This window comes from Sciurus carolinensis, chromosome 6 (genome assembly GCF_902686445.1).
Source record: "Sciurus carolinensis chromosome 6, mSciCar1.2, whole genome shotgun sequence".
Taxonomy (NCBI): Eukaryota; Metazoa; Chordata; class Mammalia; order Rodentia; family Sciuridae; genus Sciurus; species Sciurus carolinensis.
Window position 1 is genome coordinate 135,710,989 of NC_062218.1, and position 22,759 is coordinate 135,733,747.

At 46.0% G+C, this 22,759-nt stretch overlaps 2 protein-coding genes across 6 annotated transcripts; one reads left to right on the plus strand and one right to left on the minus strand.

The window, feature by feature from the left end:
- Positions 1-520: 520 nt before the first annotated feature.
- Nhp2 (NHP2 ribonucleoprotein) lies at positions 521-5,172 on the plus strand. The gene is made up of 4 exons (XM_047556358.1): positions 521-756; positions 837-906; positions 3,657-3,762; positions 4,811-5,172. The coding sequence occupies exons 1-4, from the start codon at positions 597-599 to the stop codon at positions 4,934-4,936; spliced, it is 462 nt and encodes a 153-aa protein (XP_047412314.1). The 5' UTR covers positions 521-596; the 3' UTR covers positions 4,937-5,172.
- Positions 5,173-6,428: 1,256 nt separating this feature from the next.
- Positions 6,429-22,049, minus strand: Rmnd5b (required for meiotic nuclear division 5 homolog B). 5 transcript variants are annotated; one of them, XM_047555301.1, is made up of 11 exons: positions 21,883-22,049; positions 21,586-21,713; positions 15,181-15,331; positions 11,585-11,730; positions 11,325-11,465; positions 10,559-10,659; positions 10,182-10,348; positions 9,025-9,190; positions 7,376-7,478; positions 7,127-7,281; positions 6,429-7,044 (listed from the first exon to the last, which is right to left on the minus strand). In XM_047555301.1, exons 3-11 carry the CDS (start codon positions 15,317-15,319, stop codon positions 6,981-6,983), a joined length of 1,182 nt encoding a protein of 393 aa, XP_047411257.1. In that variant the 5' UTR covers positions 15,320-15,331; positions 21,586-21,713; positions 21,883-22,049; the 3' UTR covers positions 6,429-6,980. The 5 variants fall into 5 exon arrangements, with proteins under 5 accessions (XP_047411257.1, XP_047411258.1, XP_047411260.1 ...); XM_047555302.1 differs by lacking the exon at positions 21,586-21,713; XM_047555304.1 differs by lacking the exon at positions 21,586-21,713 and having other exon boundaries at positions 15,181-15,345; positions 21,883-21,926.
- Between the last annotated feature and the right edge of the window lie 710 nt (positions 22,050-22,759).

The following is a 22,759-nucleotide window of genomic DNA, read 5'->3' on the forward strand; positions in this document are numbered from 1 at the left end:
AGCAGTATCAGGTTTTACCTTAACCTGTAGCACCAGGATGCACCTCCCAGGGCCAGCTCTGGAACCGCACTGCCCATCTGAGGGAAGACGTTTCAGGTGTTTGGAATCACACAGAGTACAGATTTCCCGAGTCGCAGACTCCGCTCTTTAGGCAAGGATCCTGCCCCCTCCACGTGCTCACGCCCTCACCAAGCGGATGCCTCCACCAGCAGTTCCCAAAGCCCACGACGCCCATCCCCTAAACAAACATAAATGAGCGTCCTATTCTCTAGACACCGCTTCTGGGCCCCGCCCATTCCCTTCCCTCCTCCTCTCCCCTCCCCTCCGCTCCCTCCAGTTCCCGCCTCTAGCCTGAGATTCCCTTGGTCACGCCTGTGCAACACACACCCCGCCTCTAACCTGCTCAGAGTGGCCCCGCCCCTAGACCCAAGACTCCGCCCCCCCTGCTATGATTGGGTTGAGTCGGAGACCTCACTTTCCAATTGGTGGTAGTGTGAGCTCCTTCTCGCACGGCGAGGTAACCCGGAAGTGATTTCAGAGACCGCGCGCGGGCCGCGTGGATTTGTCTTTGGGACTGGGTTGTTGCGGCCGCCGTGATGACCAAAATAAAGGCAGACCCTGACGGACCCGAGGCTCCAGCGGAGGCGTGTTGCGGAGAGCGCACTTACCATGAGCTGCTGGTCAATCTGAACCCTATCGCGCAGCCTCTGGCTTCTCGCAAACTGACGCGGAAGCTGTACAAATGCATCAAGAAAGGTGTGGTGAGCGCTGGCGTGACCTGGGTAGGGGCGCGGGCCGGCGCGGGGAAGCACCGACTGACTGTTCTGTCGTTGCAGCGGTGAAGCAGAAGCAGATTCGGCGCGGGGTTAAGGAGGTTCAGAAATTTGTCAACAAAGGCGAGAAAGGGTAAGAACCCTCCTTCCGTCTAATTTTGCATATCTAAATGATAAAATGGTAATGAAAGCCTCCTACTTAGTAAGTGTTCGGTATAAGTTGGGTTAACTCCGACCCACCCTCATAAACAGTCAAGCAGTCTGTAAACTTTCTTCAACACGAATACCCACACATCACTTGAGAGCTCATAGTGAATTCCAAAGGGAAGAGAATAAGTCAGAGCTTTTAGAACCTTAGCTTCATTCATTAAGTAGACCGAGTCTACTGGTATTCAGGTACTCTGCAGTGGGAAGACGGTAACGTCAATCATAGTCACACACAAAAATAATTACAAGTTGGGATAAAGAGCCATGGAGGAAAAGTACAAGCTGCAGTTAGAATGACTTCATTATTCTACTTCTTTCTTTTCTGGCGTTAATCAGAATCTGAAGCATATATAGATATGTGTGTGTGTGGGCGCTTGTGTCTACACACACACACACACACACACACACACACATATATATATATATATTTTTTTTTTTTTTTTTTTTTTGTACTGGGGATTGAACTCAGGGACACTCAACTACTGAGCCACATCCCCAGCCCTATTTTGTATTTTATTTTGAGAAGGGTCTCACTGAGTTGCTTAGCACCTTGCTTTTGCTAAGGCTGGCTTTGAACTTATGATCCTCCTATCTCAGCCTCCCCAGCCACTGGGATTATAAGCATGCACCATCGTGCCCGGCTTATTTTTATTCCCCATATTTCCCATTCAGACCAGACAGTACCTTGAGAACAGGGCCTTTAACTGTTTTATGCAAAGGTCTCTGGTTCACTGTAGGTGCTCAAAAGGTGATGTTGGTTTCCATGGTAGAGCACTTGCCTAGCATTTGTGAGACTGGGTTAGATCCCCAGCACTGCAGAGAAAGTGTGTGTGTTGGGATTTGATGCTCACTGGAGGGTCTGACCTAATTGTTCATGTGCGGATGCATGAAGGAAAGCTTCCCTGAGCAGTCCCATTTGTGCTGACAACAAAAGGATTGAAGGATTGATTTGGAGAAGCAGGGTCCTGCCAGATGAAAGTGTGGATCCCAGGGCAGAAGTGTAGTGTTCAACCTCCTCATGGTATCTTGTGAGCTATGGTAAGTTTATCTTTTATTCTCAGAACTTTGGGAGGCCATTGAGGTTAAAGGCAGGAAGGGACAGAATTATGTTTACAACTCAGTATTTTCTGGCAAATGAAGAAAGATGCAAGATACGGGAAAATCCAGTTAAGCGACAGCTGTTATTCAGGAGAAGTGGTAGGGAAAGATAGACTCGAGAGCACATTCAGATAGGGAGAATAAAGAAGTATAAATGATTTCATACCCAGCCCATGTTTTGAGGTTGTAAACAGTGGAAGACCAGGTTTGTATGAAAAGGTCACAGTTTGATTTTAGACAACTTTTTGAGGTGCCTTGGAGATACACTACCCTCCATCCCCAGTTTAAGTGCCAAACAGCATATGGCTATATGTATTTGGAGCATGGAAGAGAGAAGGCCAAGTAGGAGACAATAGATTTAGGAGTGACTAGTGCACCTGACACCAGGGCAGTGGGTCAGATCAGCCAGATAGAAGGTACTAAGAGGAGAAAGTAGCCACAGACCAGGCCGTGAGGAACACCAACAGTTAAAGACTGCTTAAAGGGCCTGGAGCCTCGTGCAGTAGTGCATGCCCATAATTCCAGTAACTCAGGAGGCTGAGGCAGGAGGATTGCAAGTTCAAAGCCAACCTCAACAACTTAGAGAGACCCCATCTCTAAATAAAATATATAAAGGGCTAGGGATGTTGTTCAGTGGTTACATGCCCCTCGGTTCAGTCCCTGGTACCAAAAATAAAGAGAAAAGCCTACAATATGGGCATGGTGGGGCTGAGGTATTATAAGTTTGAGGCCTGCCACAGCAACTTAGTGAAACCCCATCCCAAAAATAAAATAAAAAGGGCTGGAGATATATCTTAGAGGTAGAGTGCCCCTGGGTTTGATATCCAGTACCAATACTAATAATAATAAAGAGGGTCCTGCGGAGGATATAACCAGAGGCAAAAGGAAACTAAGAGTGTGGAAGCAGGACTTTGAACCAAGGGCTCCTACATCTGCCTGTCATATACCCTTGGAGAACTCTTCCTTCCGTGTCTTCAGGCTTTCTGAGGCCCTTGCCCCAAGTCTTGGTAGCTAGGAACCATAGCAGAGGATTCTCTGGCTATGGGACAGAGCCCGTTGCTTCTTAGCCTGTCTCTCAAGGACTATAGGTAGGACTCCTGCCAATCTCTCCAGTTTTGTTGTCCATCCTCTTTCCTGTCGTAGATTATAAAGACATCTCAGGCTCCCAACAACCAGCCGCTGTGTATCTGGTATTGGTCTGATTCTCTCAGCCTTACACTTTCCACACCACCTCTGTGGGCTGCCTGACATCATTGAGCTGTCCATTCGAGCCTCAGAGCTGAATTCTTATTCTTTCGCCTTTCTCCAATACTTCATCTATCCCAGCACCATATCACTTGTCATAGTTGGTGGCATTTACTTCTTACTCTCAAGAAGTAGAGTTCACCTCCCCACATGAATATATCTGCCCAACAACTTTGCACCCCCTTCAGAGGTTAGCAGGCCCACATAAGTAACTGTGGACTCCTAAGGGTGGAACATCTTATTTGTCTCTATACTCCCAAGGCGCAGACAGAGGTGGCACTTAGGACTGAAAGAAAGGGACCAAGCTAGAAATGATGGTTTCTCTCATTTCAGGATCATGGTTTTGGCAGGAGATACATTACCAATTGAGGTGTACTGCCATCTTCCAGTTATGTGTGAGGACCGGAATTTGCCTTATGTCTACATCCCCTCCAAGACGGTAAGGAGCACCGCCACACACACCTTGGTCAGCCCTGGGGAGGGGTTCTGGAATGCAGTCTGCAGCAGCAGGCCAAAAGGGAGAGAACTCACATCCTTAAGTATCAAGACAGCTCTGGGTGGCTTCTTGGTCTGTTGCTTCTTAATTGTGAGACTATATATAATTTACATTACTACACTTGTTTTTTTGAGACAGGGTCACCTTACATTACCCAGGCTGGCCCAGAACTCCTGGGTTCCAGCAATCCTCTTGTTTCAGCCGTCCAAGTAGCAGGGACTATTGGTGTGTGCCATCATGCCTGGAGGGTTTCCTCTGGACCATGAGAATGAAAGCAGATGTACATTAAAAGTGCTTGTAAACTTTAAGTTGCTACATCCATGTTAGTTATGTTAGGTGGATTCATGATCAGAGTGGGTGTTTTTGGAACCTGTATCTCTGTCCTTGTCTTTCCATAGCAGTTATAAGACACAGGGTGTGGGAGATGGCAAGGACTTAGCATAGGCCCCATCCTGCCTATGGGGACAGCACCTGCAAGGCTGGAGCCCTTTCACGGTAGCCATGTGGGAATGTAGGCCTGGTGTTGCTGGACCAGGCTTGAAAATTTGCTTAGGTTTAAATGATAGCAGCTAATTCAAAATAGTTTTTTTCCCCCAGTACTAGGGATTAAACCCAGGGCCTTATGCATGTTAGGCAAGTGCTCCACCACTGGGCTATACCCACAGCCCTTTATTTATTTTGTGGTACTGGGAATTCAGCCCAGGGGCACTCTAACTGAGCTAAATCCTTAGTCATTTATTTTAAGACAGGATATCAATAAGTTGCCCAGACTGACCTTGAACTTGCAATCCTCCCTGCCTCAGCCTAAGCCTCCACAGTAGCTGGGATTAAAGGTGTGTACCACTACACCTGACTGGAAATATTTTTAAAAACAATGTGTACTCAGAACACAGCTGTGGGCCACATTGGGCTAGTGGGTCATCTGGTTGCGACTCTGGCATATAGGCTGTGTAGCCTTTTTTTCCAACCTCTTTGTTCCTTTTCTTTGAAGGATCTGGGTGCAGCTGCTGGCTCTAAGCGCCCTACCTGTGTGATAATGGTCAAGCCGCACGAAGAATACCAGGAGGCCTATGATGAGTGCTTGGAGGAAGTGCAGGCCCTGCCACCACCTTTGTGAAGGACTTGGGCAGCAACCCAGGCACCTGCTCCAGAAGCTGCTAAGCTGGTGGCAGGATGACTGCCCGCCCTCACAGCATCTCCCCAATTCCATGAGGCACTGATTCTTCCCAGCTAGCTCCAACAGCTGTTTGTTGAAGGTAGAACCAGCATCTTCTTCATCAGCGCCACTTCCTGTTGAGCTTCAGTGAAGACAATTCCAAAAATATGGGGTGGGAGAAGTAAATGCTAAGACTAAAACGATGAGTCTGTGGGTGTTTGTTTTTTTTTTTTTTAAAAGCAGCAGCAGCTGGTGTAGCCAAGGAGTTGGCAGGCAGGAAAGTGGAAGCAGCAGCCCGTCTCACCAGAGAGCCCAAAGGATGTTCAGTGCTAATGCTTGGTCACCCAGGGCCCCATGCTTTGGTTTAAGCTGAGAAATTTTATTATTTTGGTAGTATGGGAGATTGAACCCAGGAGTGCTCTACTACTGAACTACAGCCTGAGCCCTTTTACTGACATAGGGTCCAAGTTGCTGAAGCTGATCTCAAACTTGTGATCCTCTTGCCTCAGACTCCTGAGTAGCTGAAAAGCTGAGATTATAGGCATGCACCACAATGTCCATCTTGAGAACTGATTGTCCTGTGCACCCTAGAGCTTTCAGCTGCTACTTTGAGAAGTGTAGGCTTTGAGATGAGGCAGCAGGGGCTGCAGCCACTACACAAGAGACAAACCCTATTCCACTTTTCTTTCAAGAGCATTAAAAACTACTGTGGAAGCTGGGCACTGGCATACAACTGTAATCCCAGCGACTCAGGAGGATCAAAAGTTCAAGGCTAGCCTCAGCAACTTAGTGGGGAAATAAACATGGAAAACTTACTGGGGAGAACAGTAAATTTTTTTTTCTTATACTGGAGATTGAACTCTGGGACACTGTACCACTATAGACTCTACCCCAGTCTTTTTTTATTTTTTGAGACAGGGTCTCGCTAAGTTGTTGAGGCTGGCCTAGAACTTGCAATTCTCCTGCCTCAGCCTCCCAAGTCACTGGGCTTACAGGCATGCCCCACAAGGCCTAGCTAGTAAATTTTAATTAGTATGTAACTAAATGCAAACCTCAGGCCAGTTTCCTCCTTAACATACGGCCCTTGCAAACATTGTAGACCTAAGGTCCCTCCCTGTCTAACCACCACCCCCACCAACCCCATCCCTGGTCCACACACAGGATTTAGTACACAGAGCAACCAATCTCCAGCCACCCTGGGATAATCTGCGAAGGACTTATACTTGGGTCAAGAGCTGTTGAAACCCCTACCTTTCATCTTAAGTCCTCTTACACTGATTTCTAATAGGACTCTATACATGTACATATAAAAGTACCTTGCCCAGGGTTGTGCATCTCCCACATTTTCCCCTAACCAGAGGTGCCAGGTGACCTGGCTGACCATGGATCTGTTAGCAGTCACCAGACCATGCCCAGTATGTATGTGCAACAGGCGCATAATTGTCAGTGAAGCTCAAGACTGGCCAGAAGTAAGGAGAAGGACTGTGAATATATTTGCTCAAAGTTATAAAACAACAGCATTCAGTTCTAACTTGGACTATTTACAGTGGGGAATGGATATACAGTTGAGGCTGTACAGTGGGAGGAGCTGGGCCACAGCTGGACCCCACCCCCACCCTGGGGCTGAGAGGCAAGAGTAGACACAAGCCTTGGCATGGCAGTCAGAGACGTGGCTGAGGACAGGGGTGGAAAGATTGTTGCTGATGGCCAAGGCCTTTACTCCTCTGTCAGTTGCTAACTCAAGGGCAAAAATAACAGCAAGAGTACAGAGGCCAACCAGCATCTCCCTTTCCTTATAGCCAGGGAGCCAGCTGCCCAGTGTGGGTGTTAACCTCCTTTCTTGGCCTCTGCCAAAAGCCTGGTCAGGCTCCACCCCATAGTAGTGTTTCTCAGTCAGTTCCTCTGAAATGAATCAATCCACTAAAGCCACTGGTCCCTCTGCCCCCAGACAGACTGAGGCTCATGGGAGAAAACCCCTTCCAACAAAGTTCCTTCCAGGCAGCAATCAGAATATGATACGTTTCCCATCTGCTGGGTTCTGCTCCATGGGACAATAAGGACATTTCAACCTGCAAAGGGAGAACCAAGAACATCTCAGGAGCAGTCAGCAGAAGAACCCAGTCAAGATAGAATAAGGCAGGGGGGACTCACTTTCCTCCATTAATGAGCTTGTTGAGTGCGTCTCGGGAGATGACATGGCCACAGATGAGCTTGATGGGAGGGTTGGAATCTGATGTCTGCTGGCGGAGGATGGGGCAAGCAAACACCGAGTGGTACCAGCACTTCATGCCTAGTTCGATCTCAATCTGGGGAGGATGACAAAGGGGTGAGTTCCCTAACCTGTCCTGGCTGTCTTCTCTGGTGCCTGCTTTCTGCTAACCTCCCACTACCAGGCCTTACCGGCAACTCGTCCTTGTGACTCCAGACCCCAGTGCACTGCCTCTGCTCAATCACAGCTTTGATGTTCATCAGCACGGGCAGCGCCACACAGCCAGAGGCGAAGCTGCAGAACAAAAAGCAGAGGCTGGAGTAGCTCAGACCACAGAGACCTGGCCAACAGACAAAAGGACTGGTGCAGCACATCTTTGGCAAGGGACTTGAGACAGAATTCTAAAGTACTGAGAGATCAAATCAGTCCTTGAAAATCCCTCAGATGGCTCATAAAATGTTATATACGTAGACAAGTATGTCTAACTCTAGAGTCATTCTAATGTACCTCAAAGTTTTAGAATCTAGAAGAAAAACAAAAAGAAGTTCCAGGGCAGATATCTGCTCATCCAAACCAATGAAAAGATGGTGTGTTGGTGCACACCTGTAACCCCAGCAAGTTGGGAGATTGAGGCAGAAGGATCACAAGTTTGAGGCCAGCCTGGGCAACTTAGCAAGATCCTGTCTCAAAAAATAAAAATGGCTGGGGATGAAACTCAATGGTAGAGCACACCTGAGTTCAATCCCCAGTAACACACACAAAAAATTTGTTGGTGTGACTGGGGGACAGTGGTCAATTTGGAAGGGTCCCAGTCCACTTATAGGATATACCCTGCTCTCTTGTCACAAAACACCAGTATGATAGTGGGTATCATCTAGGATACTTTAAAATGAGGGAGGAGGATTCAGTTCTTAAGATCATTGCTCGGGGTAGGGAGCCCACTGGTTGGGAACTTGGATGATAACCTCTAGAAATGCACAGGGCAGTGCTGCATAACAGCCTGTCAAAAGGCCAGTGGTGTTTCTTGCCAGGAATCCAAATCCATGGTAACAAAGTAGATGAGAGAGGAGTCAGTCTTCCACATTGGGGAAGAGTACAAGACTCCATAACCAGTCTAAATAAGATGCAATGTGAAGTTGGGCAGTGGGGTACACACCTATAATCCCAGCTATTTGGAAAGCAAAGGCAGGAGGATCACAAGCTAGAAGTTAGCCTTAGCAACTTAGTGAGACCCTGTCTCTAAATTTAGAAATTAAAAGAATTGGGGATGTAGCTCAGTGGTAGAGCACCCCTGGAGTGAATCCCCAGCACTGCAAAAAAAGCAATGTGACAGCTGTCCACTGTGGTGGAGTGTGGCTCTGTGGTCAGTCCAAATGCCCTTTTTTCTCGGTGAAGCTTGCTAATTCCATGGTGAACAGCCATTTCCTCATCTGTAAAATGAGAATAACAGTACCTCTAATTCCTGAGGTGATTGTGAAGCTGGGAAAAAAGAGTATTACTGTGAAGAATTCTAAGCAACAGCTCTAAATTCACATTACTCAACCATTCAAGTCTCCCCTGAGGGAAGTGGTTGTTTGAGAAAAAAGACCAAAAAAGACATAGGGCTGCATAAAATGCATGGATTTGTTTTCATTGGGAGGGGCTTGCCAAAATCTAAGAGTAATGTGCAGGAGAGGTAGGGCCCTCTATTTTAACTGTAAAAACAGGTAATTTCTGCCTCAATGGATGATTTGGTGAAAGCACCAATAAACATCCCAGTAAGTGGCAGTACTTTGGCAAAACCATGTTTCCCTCTAAGCCCTCCCACTATGCTGCCCTCACAGTGCAGCATAAGTCATACCTGACGCTGAGGGGGGACTCCACAGAAAGCCCCAGCAGGGAACAAGCATCCCGGGTAAAGGTCTCACAGATCTCTGCCCAGTGGCTGCTGTCCAGGAGGTGGCAGTAGGGTGACTTCTCCAAACCCAGCCGCAGGTACACAAGGCTGCCCATCATCACCTGAATCTCTACAAGGCAACCAAGCAGCAGTTCAGCGGGTGCAGGGGTTCCGGGTCCCTCCTCCAAGAGGGAGCAGCAGGACTGAGATGTACAATTCTGTGAGCCACACTGAGCACTGCAGCTCCCTGGCCCCTTGACAGACTGAGCAGGAAGTGAAACACCCCCAGGCAAAACTGATTCTAAAACCAGCTGCGGGGGAGAGTCTGGGCTGCTACCATAGAACAAGTACAGGTGTTGCCAACACAGAATCAGGAGGAAGGTGAGTCCCTTTCCATCTTCTTTCCATCTTTCTGACTGCATCAAAAGCAAATCTCCACTTAGCACAAAATGTCTCCACTCACCAACTCTAATCTCCCTTTTTAAACAAGAGCAGATCCCAGGTTTGACACTCAACAGACACTTTCAACTAGTGAAAATTTAAAATCATTGCTTGCGGTCTGGGAATGTAGCTCAGTGGTAGAGTGCTTGCCTAGCATGTGTGTGGCCCTGGGTTCATCCCTGGTAGCAGAGTATGGATTACTATGGTGGGCATCTCAAAGGCAAGACTCAAAAGGACAGGCTTGGAAATGCAAATATGAAGGAAGGAGACTCAGGAAGGACATGCCAGAGGTGCTCCAGTGAGTCTTACTAGAATAAGCAGGGTCCTTCTAGGTAGGCAGAGATACATGTGAGGCAGAGGGAGCAGCTTGAGGGCATGGCATGCTGTGGGTGTAGGTATGGTACACAGCAGGAACTGGGGACTTGATGTGTCTGAGATGACAATATGAAGATTTGGCAGATATGGATGAAGAAGAGCATTGAGTGTGGAGCTTACCTCAGAGGGAATAAGGGGTTAAAGAGGTTTTCAGGCTGGGGAGAGGTATCTGGGTAACAGAGCCCCCTGTGGGCACAGGGACTTGCAAACTGACACATCCAGACACCTGCTGGAGCCTGGCAAACTGACACATTCATACACCTGCTGGAGCCTAGCAGCACCACCCTCAGTGCCTCAGAACATACCACGCTGGTGCAGCCGAGCAAAGGGCTGGAAGTGCCGGGCATAGCTGAGGGCCTCCAGCTGCTTCTCAGGGCCGCCTGTGAGGAGTCGGATAAAGTGCAGTCGGTGCAGCTTGAACTCCAGGGAGCTGTTGAGCTCCAGTAGGCGCTGCCTATGGGAGACAGCCCATCTGGGAAGAAAGGAGCCAGATTTGTAGGGGCTAGAGAAGGGGCTCTGGCAGAGCCAGGACGTGAGAGGAGGGTTCCAAAAGGGTGTGTGAGACCCTTGAGACAAGGCTAGAGGCATGTCAAGCACATCTGGGTAACATGAAGACCACAGACAAGTTCTGCCCCTGAGAAGCTGGGGCAGAGTGCTGCTGGCCCACCCACGGCCTCCTTACTCAAGTGCAGGCCCCAGGTCTTGTTCGTGCAAAGCTTCCAGGATTCGATTCAGCTCCAAGAAGGGCTGCTTAAAGTCCAAGTCTACATTCAGTGTTGATTCCTGTGGGGGAGAAAGAGAGATCTCACTACTGGAAGACAGTGTTTCCAAAATTCTGTTAGGCACATAATAAAACTTCACCTGCCAAAACAGGCTGGAGAGAGGCAGGATTTGCAAGAAGAGCCATGGTTTCCTGCCAGGTATTTTGGCCCTTCTTGTTCCCATTTCGCTTCTGGGAAATCTGTATGCCACAGGCTAACCTCCCAGAGTGCAGACCACAAACTATATCCCATCATTGGGGTACTGGAGAGAGTCCTCAGGTCTCTCTGGTATTGATGAGCTTGGTGAGAAAATTCCTTTTCAATCCTCCTAATTACATTAAGGCAAAGACTCCTTGACTTCCACTGCTAATGTGTCTTCAACTGCCTAACAAGTGCTACTTTGTCATTTCACTAATCCCCTTTTTAATAAAGGGATATCAGGCCTCAACTTAGCAACCTGGCAACTGCAGAAATCAATAACTTTGCTTTTCATCATATATATTTTTAGAGCTACCTTCTATGTTATGGAAGGGAAATGATTTCTAAAATACATGTATTTAAACAATGGCAGGGATTAAGGAAGAAAATTTTCTTCCTATTAAGGAAGAAAATTATCAGGTAAAAAGCAAAATGAGCGGGTACCCCCAGCACCTTCCCAGCCAACCTGATTCCTGACACAGTCATTACCTGGCACAGCTCCTCAGCCACGCTGAGCATGCCCTGCTGGTACAAGTGCTCCACAATGGCCAGCTGCAGAATCTGCTGTTGCTTCTCCCGTGAGTCCCACACTGCGTCGGAGACCACACCACATATCTCAGAGTCAAAGTTCTGACAAGGAGAGATGGGCCCAGTAAGTTCAGTGCCCACATATGCTCTCCTGCCAAGCCCAGCACACACAAGCTCCAGGGTATTCCCACCCCTAATCCTGGGGCTGCCCACATGCTCACCCTATCAATGGCTTTGCCCACTCGGGACACACTGCTGTGAATGTCCTTGTGGTCTGATGCCAGCTTCTGGACAGTGTCTTTGATCTTCCGGCAGCACTGCGACATCACCAGAGAGAGGGTGGCTGAGAGAGGAGTCCCTTGGAGTGCTGCAGAAAAACAGTGAAGCAAGTCAGGACACAGAGGCTGCAGCCCTGAGCGTCGATTTCTATAAGAGACTGTATTTCTGCTTCCTCTATTCTAAATGCTCGCCTGGTGGTAAAGTACTTGCCTAGTTGCATGAGCAGCACCAAAAAAAAAAAAAAGAAAAGAAAAGAAAAGAAAAGCAGTTGAGGAAGTAGCTCAGTGCTAAATGCTGGTCTGGCAACCTGAACTCCACAGTGAAATATCTAGCTTCTATTTCAGGTCCTGCCACTTTTTAACTTGGAACTGGACATGTGGAACAAGCCAATTTATCTCATGGTGGTTTCATTTCCTCATCTATAAAAACTGTAGGCTGCTGTAAAATGAAGATGAATTGGCACTTACTGTGAGTTGACTATTTTAGTTCATGTACTGCATTCATACATAGAATTATGTTTGTCAAGTTAAACATTGAGCTGTTCTATACCCAGCAATTCCACTTCCATGAGAAATGAAAGTGATGGCCACACAAAAACTTATATGTGGGGCTGGGGTTGTGGCTCAGAGGTAGAGCACTTGCCTAGCACGTGTGAGGCGCTGGGTTCAATTCTCAGCACTACATTAAAAAATAACAAAAAATATTGTGTCCATCTACAAATAAAAATAATAATTAAAAAAAAAAAAACCTGGACAAAATCTTGTCCACACCTGGACACTGAGTTGTGGCTCAGTGGTAGAGCACTTGCCCAGCATGTGTGAGGCACAGGTTCAATCCTCAGCACCACATAAAAGTAAATAAATGAAATAAAGGTATTGTGTCCATCTATAACTGAAAAAGAAATCTGAAATGGAAATGAGGAAAACAACTCTGTTCACAATAGCCTCAAAACAAAACAAAACAAAACAAAACTTGGGACTCAATCTAACCAAAGAGGTGAAAGATCTCTACAATGAAAACTACAGAACATTAAAGAAAGAAATTGAAGAAGACCTCAGAAGATGAAAAGATCTCCCTTGTTCTCAGATAGGCAGAATTAATATTATCAAAATGGTCATACTTCCAAAGGTGCTATACAGATTTAACACAATTCCAATTAAAATCCCAATGACATTTCTCATAGAAATAGAGAAAGCAATCACAAAATTCATCTGGAAGAACAAAAGACCCAGAGTAGCCAAAGCAATCCTGGGCAGGAAGAGTGAGGCAGGAGGTATCACTATACCAGACCTTAAACTCCACTATAGAGCAATAGTAACAAAAACAGCATGGTATTGGCACCAAAACAGACAGGTAGACCAATGGTACAGAATAGAAGACATGGAGACATATCTACACTAGTACAGTTATCTCATACTAGACAAAGGTGCCAAAAACATACAATGGAGGAAAGATAGCCTCTTCAACAAATGGTGCTGGCAAAACTGGAAATCCATATGCAATAAAATGAAATTAAACCACTCTCATGCTGTACAAAACTCAACTCAAAATGGATCGAAGACCTTGGAATCAGACCAGAGACCCTGCACCTTACAGAAGAAAAAGTAGGTCCAAATCTCCATCACATTGGCTTAGGACCAGACTTCCTTAACAAGACCCCCATAGCACAAGAAATAAATGCAAGAACCAATAAATGGAATGGATTCAAACTAAAAAGCTTTTTCTCAGCAAAGGAAACAATCAGTAATGTGAAAAGAGAGCCTACAGAATGGGAGAAAATCTTTTCCATACCTCAGACAGAGCACTCATCTCCAAAGTTTATAAAGAACTTAAAAAACTTTACACCAAAAATACAAAGAACCCAATCAATAAATGGGCTAAGGAAATGGCAGATACTTCACAGAAGAAGATATACAGGTGATCAACAAATATATGAAAAAGTGCTCATCATCCCTAGTAATTAGAGAAATGCAAATTAAAACCACCCTAAGATTTCATCTAACTCCAATTAGAATGGCTATTATCAAGAACACAAGCAATAATAAGTGTTGGTGTGGATGTGGGGAAAAAGGCACACTCATACATTTCTGGTAGAGTTGCAAATTGGTGCAGCCACTCTGGAAAGCAGTATGGAGATTCCTCAGAAAACTTGGAATGGACCCACCATTTGACCCAGTTATCCCACTCCTCGGTTTATACCCAAAGGACTTAAAATCAGCATACTACAGTGATGCAGCCACATCAATGTCCAGAGCAGCTCAATTCACAATAGCTAGATTGTGGAACCAACCTAGATGCCCTTTGATTGATGAATGAATAAAGAAACTATAGTATATATATACAATGGAATATTATTCAGTCATAAAGAATAAAACTATGGCATTTGCTGGTAAATGAATGAAGTTGGAAAACATCATGGTAAGTGAAATAGGTCAAGCCAAAAAAACCAAAGACCGAATGTTTTCTCTGATAAGTGGATTATGATATATAACAAGGGGGGATGGTGGGGAGAAGAGAAGAATGAAGGACCTTTGGATGGTGTAGAGAAAAATGGGGTGGGAGGGGGTGGGGAAACGGAAAGATAGTAGAATGAGACAGTATTACCCTATGTATATTTGTGATTACATGAATGGTGTGAATTTACATTGTGTACAACCATAGAAATGAAAAGTTGTACCCCATTTGTGTATAATGAATCAAAATGCAATCTGTAAAAATAAAAAAATTCTAATTAAAAAAAAAAAAAAAACTTACATGTGAATATTCTTAGCAGCATTATTCATACTAGCCCAAAGATAGAAATAATCCAAATGTTTATCAACTAATGGATAAATAAAATGTAGTCTATCCATACAATCAATATTATTCAGTCATGAAAAGGAATAAAGCTAGGCATCATGGTAGTCCCTGTTACTTGGGAGACTGAGGCGGGAGGATCACTGAAGTCCATAAGTTTGAGACCAGCCTAAGCAACACAGCAAGATCCTGTATAAAAAAGGCATGAAGCCCTGGTACATGCTATAACATGGAAGAATCTTGAAAACATTATGCTATTGAAGGAAGCCAGAAACTAAAGGCCACATATTGTATGATTCTCTCTATATGAGTGTCCAGAATAGGTAGACCTATACAGACAAAGTAGTTGTCAGGGGCTTAATAGGAGGAATGGGCAGATTCTTAATGGGTTGAGTGTCTTTTGGGGGGGGTGACAAAAAATGTTCTAAAATTAGACACTAGTAATGATTATTCAACTCTGTAAATATTCTTAAAAGAAAAACCACTGAATTGTATACTTGAAGAGTAAGCTTAATGATACATGAACTGTAGTGCAAAAAAGAGAGAGGTGGTAGAGTGCTTACCTAGCATGGATGAGGTCCCGGGGGTTGATCCCAAGCACAACCATTATGCCCATTTGAGGAGGCCTAGATAGGTATGTATCAATGTCCCAATCACCATCCTTTCCATGTCACCAAGTAGCTTGGGTCTCCCCCACCCACAGCAATCCTGCTATGGGGCTCTCCCAGGGATGGACACCCACCTGCATTGGCCAGCTCAGCCCGCAGCTGGCCCACATAGTGTAGCAGCTCCTCCAGGCTCTGCTCACAGTGCTGCCCATAGGTCAGGAACTTCTGTAGGACCTTGTCCAGTTCTCTCTCCACACATGCGCATTGCTCCATGGCAGCCTCTGCCTGAGGAATGTCAACTGGGTCAGGCCCCAAATGGGCCAGGGTGACACATTAGGGGAGCTCCCAGACCATTTATTCAGATTCCTCTCACCATCCCATATCATATATCAATATTCAGAAATCCCCTGTGTTGTTGGATGTGGTGGCGGATGCTTTGTTCAAAACATGAACTGAGGGGCTTGGGGAGATAAGTCAGTGGGTAGAGTGCTTGCCTTGCAAGCACAGGCCCTGGGTTCGATCCCCAGCACCCCAAAAAAAAAAAAAAAAAAACATGAACTGAAAACAGAGTAATAAAAAAAAAAAAAAAAAAAAAAAAAAACAACCTTAATTCTGTCCTTATATTTATTCTGTGTCCTCCACTGGGTACCCAAGTGGGATTAATGGGAAGCTGGGGACCAGATATGTTTCATTAAACATGGGATTCCTTTTTCTTTTTTGGTCTAGGGATTGGACCCAGGGGCACTTTACTACTAAGCTATATTCCAGGCCTTATTTTTTTTATTTTTTTTGAGAAAGGGTCTCACTAAGTTGCTCAGGGCCCCACTTAGTTGCTGAGGCTGGCCTCGAACTTGTGATCCTCAGTCCTGCCTCAGTCTCCTGAGTCACTGGGATCACAGGTGTGCACCACCATGCCCAGCTTTTTCAGCTTTTTTTGTTTTGGTTTGGTTTGGTTTTTTTGGTACTGGGGTGCTTAACCATGAACTAGATCCCCAGGTCTTTTTATCTTGAGACAGAGTCTCACTAAGTTTCTGAGTGTCTCCCTAAGTTGCTGAGGGTGGCCTGGAACTTAACGATCTTCCTGCCTCAGTTCCTGAGTCACTGGGATCACAGGGGTGCACCACCAGCTCATCTCCCTTTTAAATCAGAACACAGAGCAGGCCTCACACAGCCCTCAGCAGGCTATACAATCTAACTGGAAATCCATACACCGTACAGGGTCTTAGCTCATGTAGTTCCTATATTCTTTGTGGCTACCTCTTCAGTTTATGGAATTAGTTACCCATATACTATAGTGATATAAGCCATGAAGGCAATCCTTGAATGGATAATATTTGGAAATACAGCTTAGGAATAACTGCCAACCACGTTGGCCTGATGGGCCTGGCCTGTCCTCTGGTGTCAGCCTACCCCAACTGCTGGCCATGGATGGGTATCTTGTGTCCAACCAGCCAGAACCCTCATTCTCAGCTCCATGCCCTGGTACGTGTTGCTTCCCCCTGGTCTACTCTCTGGCCCATCTTTCCCCAGTTAGCTCAGATATCACAAGTAGCTAGCCCCCTCCCTAAACCCTTCCCACCCTAGGTCACTGCTCCCCACCTAGCGTAGTCTTTGACTCTGAACACACAATCCTCAAAAGGCTGGTGACAGAATTAATTTCCCTCCCCAACCATCTATAGGAAATGAGGGGGCTATATTACACATCCCTCTAACATGGTCAATTCTAGCCAGTTGTCCATAGTCTTAAGAAGTAGAGTAGATAGGCATGGTGGTGCACATCTGTAATTCCAGCAATTCGGGAGGCTGAGGCAGTAGGATGGCAAGTTTAAGGCTATCTTGGGCAACTGAGTGAGGCACTAAGTAACTTAGTGAGACCCCATTTCAAAATAAAAAACAAAGAGGACTAGGGATGTAGTTCAGTGGTGGAGCCCCCTGAATTCAACCACCAGTCCCCCTGACTCTTCCCCATTCCCAACTGAACCATCAGTCCTGGTCTCACCACCTCAGTCCCACTCTATAACTACTATCTCCCTCCCAGAGAGAGAACAAATAACAAGAAAATGGCACCTGGGGCCTTGGGATATGTTTAACCCTCTTTCCTTATGGCTGATGCTATCACACACACTAAAATTTGTAACCATGGTATCCAGAAGAAATGCCCACCTATCCCAAACAAATATGCTATAACTGGATATGAGCCAGTGTGGGCAAAATGTAACATGGACTCTCATCTAAAATGATATGTTAATTTTTATTGCTATTATTAATAGCTAACATTTCATAAGAGCTTATTATGTGCTAGGCATTGCTCTAATGCCTTCACATGCATTAACTCATTCACTTAATTCTCACAAAAACACTATGAGGTATATACAGTTATTAGACCCACTCTGTAGATGAGAAAATGAGACACAGAAAGATTAAATAAGTTGCCCAAGGTCATGCCATCTTGGAAGTGGAGGAGTGGGAAATGAAGCCAGGCGGTCTGGCTCTAGGCTCCAAAGCCCTTCCCTGAAATACTTCATATTACAAATATAGTCAGAACCAGCTTAACAGGTCACTATTTCACTAGGAAAGGAAAGCAACAAATACTTGTGGTTGGAATGAATGTACGGCAACCATTAACGATAACAAGAAACAGGAAGTTAACCACAAAGCCTGTGAGAACCATCTGCTGGGGAAGATGGTAGGTCAAAAGAATGTTTGCCAAGTGTCTGGGAACCAGAGTCACAATTTACCAAAAATAAAAATGTCTTAAAAAGGTCAGGAACTGGGCTGGGGAAAATAGCTCAGCTGGTAGAGTGCTTGCTTCATCAAGCACAAGGCCCTGAGTTCGATCCCCAGTACCGCAAAAAAAAAAAAAAAGGTCAGGACCTCACCAAGGTCAAATGGTCCAGCCCTGTTGGATATCATGTGACATGAGGACCATGAAAACCCAAGTCGGTATCTTGAGATTGTATTAAAAAGCTAAGGAAGGAGTCAGGCATGGTGGCACAGGTTGTAATGCCAGGGACTCAAGAGATTGAGGCAGGAGGATCGCAAGTGATATCAGTCTTAGTAGGATCCTGTCTCAAAAAATAAGGCCAAGGCAAGAGGATCACAAATTCAAAGCCAGCCTCAGCAACTTAGTGAGACCCTATCTTAAAATAAAAAATAAAAAAAGGGTTGGGGATGTGGCTCAGTGAGTAGGCACTCCTGGGTTCAAGCTCTGGTTTGGGGAGGAGTGTTGAGGAAGGAGGTGGGCATAGGCTTTTCATACCAGCAATGTTTGTTGTAGTAAAGACTAGGAAACAATCTAACGGCCTCATCACTAGCAGAATCAGCAAGTAAGTAAAAAAGTGGAGGTGCATTTATGGAAGTCTGTGTGGCATTTAGAAACCGTATTCCAGATATATCCAGAGCCACATCAGTAAGATCCCAAAGCATGGTGTTGAACTAAGGGGAATAAAATGAAGTCTGGGTGTTATTAAATTTAAAACATATGCATACAACTAAGGCAAATAAAAGATATACATCAAATAAAAGGATAAACAGTGTCCCCTGGTATCTGCAGGGGATTTGTGCCAAGACTTCCCTAGGATACCAAAATCTATGGGTACTCAAGTTCCTAATACAATAATATTTGTCATAACCTATACACATTCTCCCTTATGACTTAAGCATGCTAAACATATGCTCTATCACTTGAGTTACATCCCCAGCCCTTTTCCTATACTTCAAATAATTTCTTGATTACTTATAATACCCAATACAATGTAAATGCTATGTAAATAATTGTTATACTGTAGGAAATAATGGCAAGAAAAAAACAGACTGTACATGTTCAGTGCAGACACAACTTTTTTTTTCCTGCATATTTCTTTTTTTTAGCTATTTTAGTTGTCAATGAACATTTTTTTTTTTTTTTAATATGTGGTGCTGAGGACTGAACCTAGGGCCTCACACATGCCAGGCAAGCGCTCTACCACTGAGTCACAACTCCAGCCCTTTTCTGCATATTTCTGATCTGTGATTCCTTGAATCCACAAATGCAGAACCCATGGATGTGGAGGGCCAACTATACACCAAACACACCAGAGTGGTTTCCTACAGTGGGGAGAAGGAGGGATGGGGATAATAAGGGAATACGTACATAAATGAAAACAGAAAAAGGTCCTTCCAGGCGTGGTGGTACGCGCCTATAATCCCAGCTACTGAGAGGCTGAAGCAGGAAGACTGCAAGTTTGAGGCCAATCTGGGCAACTTACTGAGTTGTTTTTTTTTTTTCTTTCTTTCTTTCTTTTATTCTTTTTTCTTTTTTTCCTCAAAAGGCTAGGAATGAAACTCAGCAGCAGAACTCTTGTCTAGCATGGGCACAGCCCTGGGTTCAATTCCCAATACAAGAAGAGAAAAAAAGAAAAAAGAGCCCTGCATGGACCAATTACATATACTATGAATTGAAATGTGTGATTAACTCAAAAAATTTAAAAAGAGGGGCTGGAGTGTACCTCGGTAGTAGAGCACTTGCCTGGCATGTGCAAGGCCCTGGGTTGGATCCCCAGCACAGCAACCAATAAATCAATCAATCACATTCAATTAAAAATAAAATAAATGAGTCAGGAAACCAGAACTCCCTGCAGGTATTCAATCCAAAGGGTCCAAGAGGCTAATTCAGTCCCTCTGGAACAAACCATGCTGCTTGAATCAATCCATCATCACCAAACACAAGAAAGTGTGTGTTTGTCTTTGACAGACTGCATGATTAATATAAATGCCAATGCGTGGAATTTCACTTCCACTGGTTCTAAGCCTTCCTCCCCAAGACCTTGCTGCACAGAAATTATCCACCAGGGTGATCCTTCCAAAACACACATCGGATGCTGTCACCCCTTTGCTCAATACTGCCATGGCTTGACATAAGAGCCCTCTGCAATTAAGCATTCACTTCCTTTGCACAAGTTGTTCCTATTCTAGAGAACCCTAAGTACTTTCTTTGCATGGAGAACATGAGTTGCAATTTAATCATCAGCTCCTTATGACCTCTCCCTACCTCCTTTTCTGCTTTGCAAGCCTGTCCCAGGACATCGGCACAACACACATCTGAGTTTCTACTGTGGCATGGTAACTACCTGTTCACACATCTGTCTCCCCACACTGAACTGTGAGCTGCTCAAAGACTGACATTAGCCCCATCTTCTCCCTCCCTTCAGTGCCCTGTCCAGGGCCTGGTTCATGGGTGAGTGCTCAGTAAGCACTTGCTGATTAAATGGTGCATCTGCCAGACATGGTAGCTCTTGCCTATAATGCCAGTGACTCAGGAGGCTGAGGCAGAATGATCACAAGTTCAAGGCCAGCCTCAGCAATTTAATGAGGCCCTGAGCAAATTAGTGAGACACGTTACAAAACAAAAACATTAAAAGGTCTTGGGGGCCTAGCTCAGTGGCAAAGTGACCCTGGGTTCAAACCCCAGTACCAAATTATTTAATTAATTAAAAAAATAATGCGTCCATTCCCTAATCTTTGACCTAGAGGGCTTGAGCTCAAATCCGTGGGTATGAGCAGAAAGACACATAAGGGAAATACTAAAATCTCTGCCAAGGCAGGCATGGGAGTTTTGCCCCTAGTCTCCAGCATCCCAAAACATGAGGGCTCCTGGGGCAGAAAGAAGGGAAGTTTGTGCCAATCATAGTCTAGTCCCTTTTGCCTTTTACCTCCACTGCTTCCATTGGCTTAATTACTATACTTCTACAGTTGCCATCCTTATATCTTTTCCACCTTACATAACATTCCTCTGCTCAAAACCAATAGATCTGGGCTGGGGCTGTAGCTCAGCGCCTAGTACGTGTGAGGCACTGGGTTCAATCCTTAGCACCATATAAAAATAAATAAAATAAAAACATTCTGTCCATCTACAACTACAAAAAAAATTAAAAAAAAAAAAAACCAATAGATTTCCACTGTACTTGGAATAAAATCCACACACTCTCTCTCTCTCTCTCTCTGGCCTACAAGACTCTACATGAACCACGACCCCCCAACCCCCAACTACCTTTCCAACCTCATCAGCCCACCACTCTGCCCCCGCCCCTTGCCATATTCTAGCCACATTAGCCTTCTTTCTGTTTTTTTCACTACACCCAATTTATTTCTGCCTCAGGGCCTTTGCACTGGCTCTTCCCTCAGCTTAGAACACTCTTTCCCATCTCTTCCCACGGCTGGCTCCTTCTTATTCAGATCTCAACACAAATGTCATCTTTTCTGAGATACTTCCCTAGACCACAGTATATAACTCTGACCTCTGCCCCACCCTCACACCATTCACCCTATTATATGGCCCTGTTCCTTTTCTTTATTGCACGTCCCTATTTGAAGTTTCAAATATCTTTTCTCACTAACCAAAAAACTAGGAGAGGAAAAAGTCTACCATTTTCCGTGGACAGCAAGGCCCTACTGAGATTTCACCTGCATTAACATGCAAATGACTGGCAAACTCTTACTTATTCTTCAAAAGACCCTATTCAAATACCCTGTCGGGGCCCCTTCCGCCCTCAGCTGTTTACCTCCGACCCAGGTGGGTCGCACGAGGATGGGACTTCAGTCCGAGCGACTCCACCACCTGAGCAAACTCTATGAGGGTGGGGAGTCCGATGATTCCGTGGGACTCCAACTCCCGGGCCAGGGCCAAAGACTGCAGAGAACAAGCCCGAGGATGAACTGGCTTTGGGGGCTTGGTCGCGGGGCTTCCGGCGAAGGCCTGGGAGATCCGCCGAGCTGCGCTCGCCCCGCCGCCGCGCCCCCCGCCAGCGCCGGCCGCCCTGGGCCAGCACCTCCGCGCCCAGAAGCCCCCAGACACTCACCTAGTCCTGCAGCCGGGCCCGGCTTCCGGCGCCGCTGTCAGAGGAACCGGAAGTCGCGACGGTTGCACCTCGGGTCTGGACTCGCCCATGCGCAGTTTCGCAGAGGGGGGGGATGGCCGTGACTCACCTGCAGCAGGTCTTCTCCCTCCCTCGCGCGGCGAAAGTGAAGTCGCCCACAGGAGCTGACAGGCTACCCAAGAAGCCTGTCGCGGTCCCCGGGTCGCGCCCGGGCAACCCCTTCCCAGGCTCCCAGTTCCTTGGACAAGGCCCCCGAACCTCCCAGTCAGCAAGAAGGAATCGGACCAAACCACTTGCTCGCCCGCGGGGATGTGCGGGGCTGGCGGGCCCGGGTGTCTACCTGGAAAAGGTGCACGTTGGCTTCTGCGCTGCAGGATTCCCGCCAGAAGCCCCAAACCCAAAAAAGTATGCCCTACACCTTGCTGTAAACACAGCGCTGGGGGCGTGGCATGGGCCAGGCCCTGAGCTCTGTCCCCAGTACCGCAAATAATAACAATAATTAAATAAAATACCTAAACAGCCCTATGTCCAACAGTTACAGTTAGGCTTTTTTGCTCTTTTTGAAATAACAGGTGACGTTTAAAAGAAAAGTCCTTTTTTCCCCTTGCTGGTTTTTTTTTTTTTTGGTGGGGGGAGCGGGTAGTGGAGTCTGAACCCAGGGGCACTTTACCTCTGAGCTACATCCCCGCTCCCCACCCCCTCTATCTCTCTTTAGTAGTGGAGTCTACCACTGAGCTACATCCCCAGTCCTTTATTTTCTTTTGGTGGGGACGGAGCAGGGATTGAGCCCAGGAGTGCTTAACCATTGAGCCACATCTCCAGTCCTTTTTGTTTTTTATTTTGAGACGAAGTCTTACTA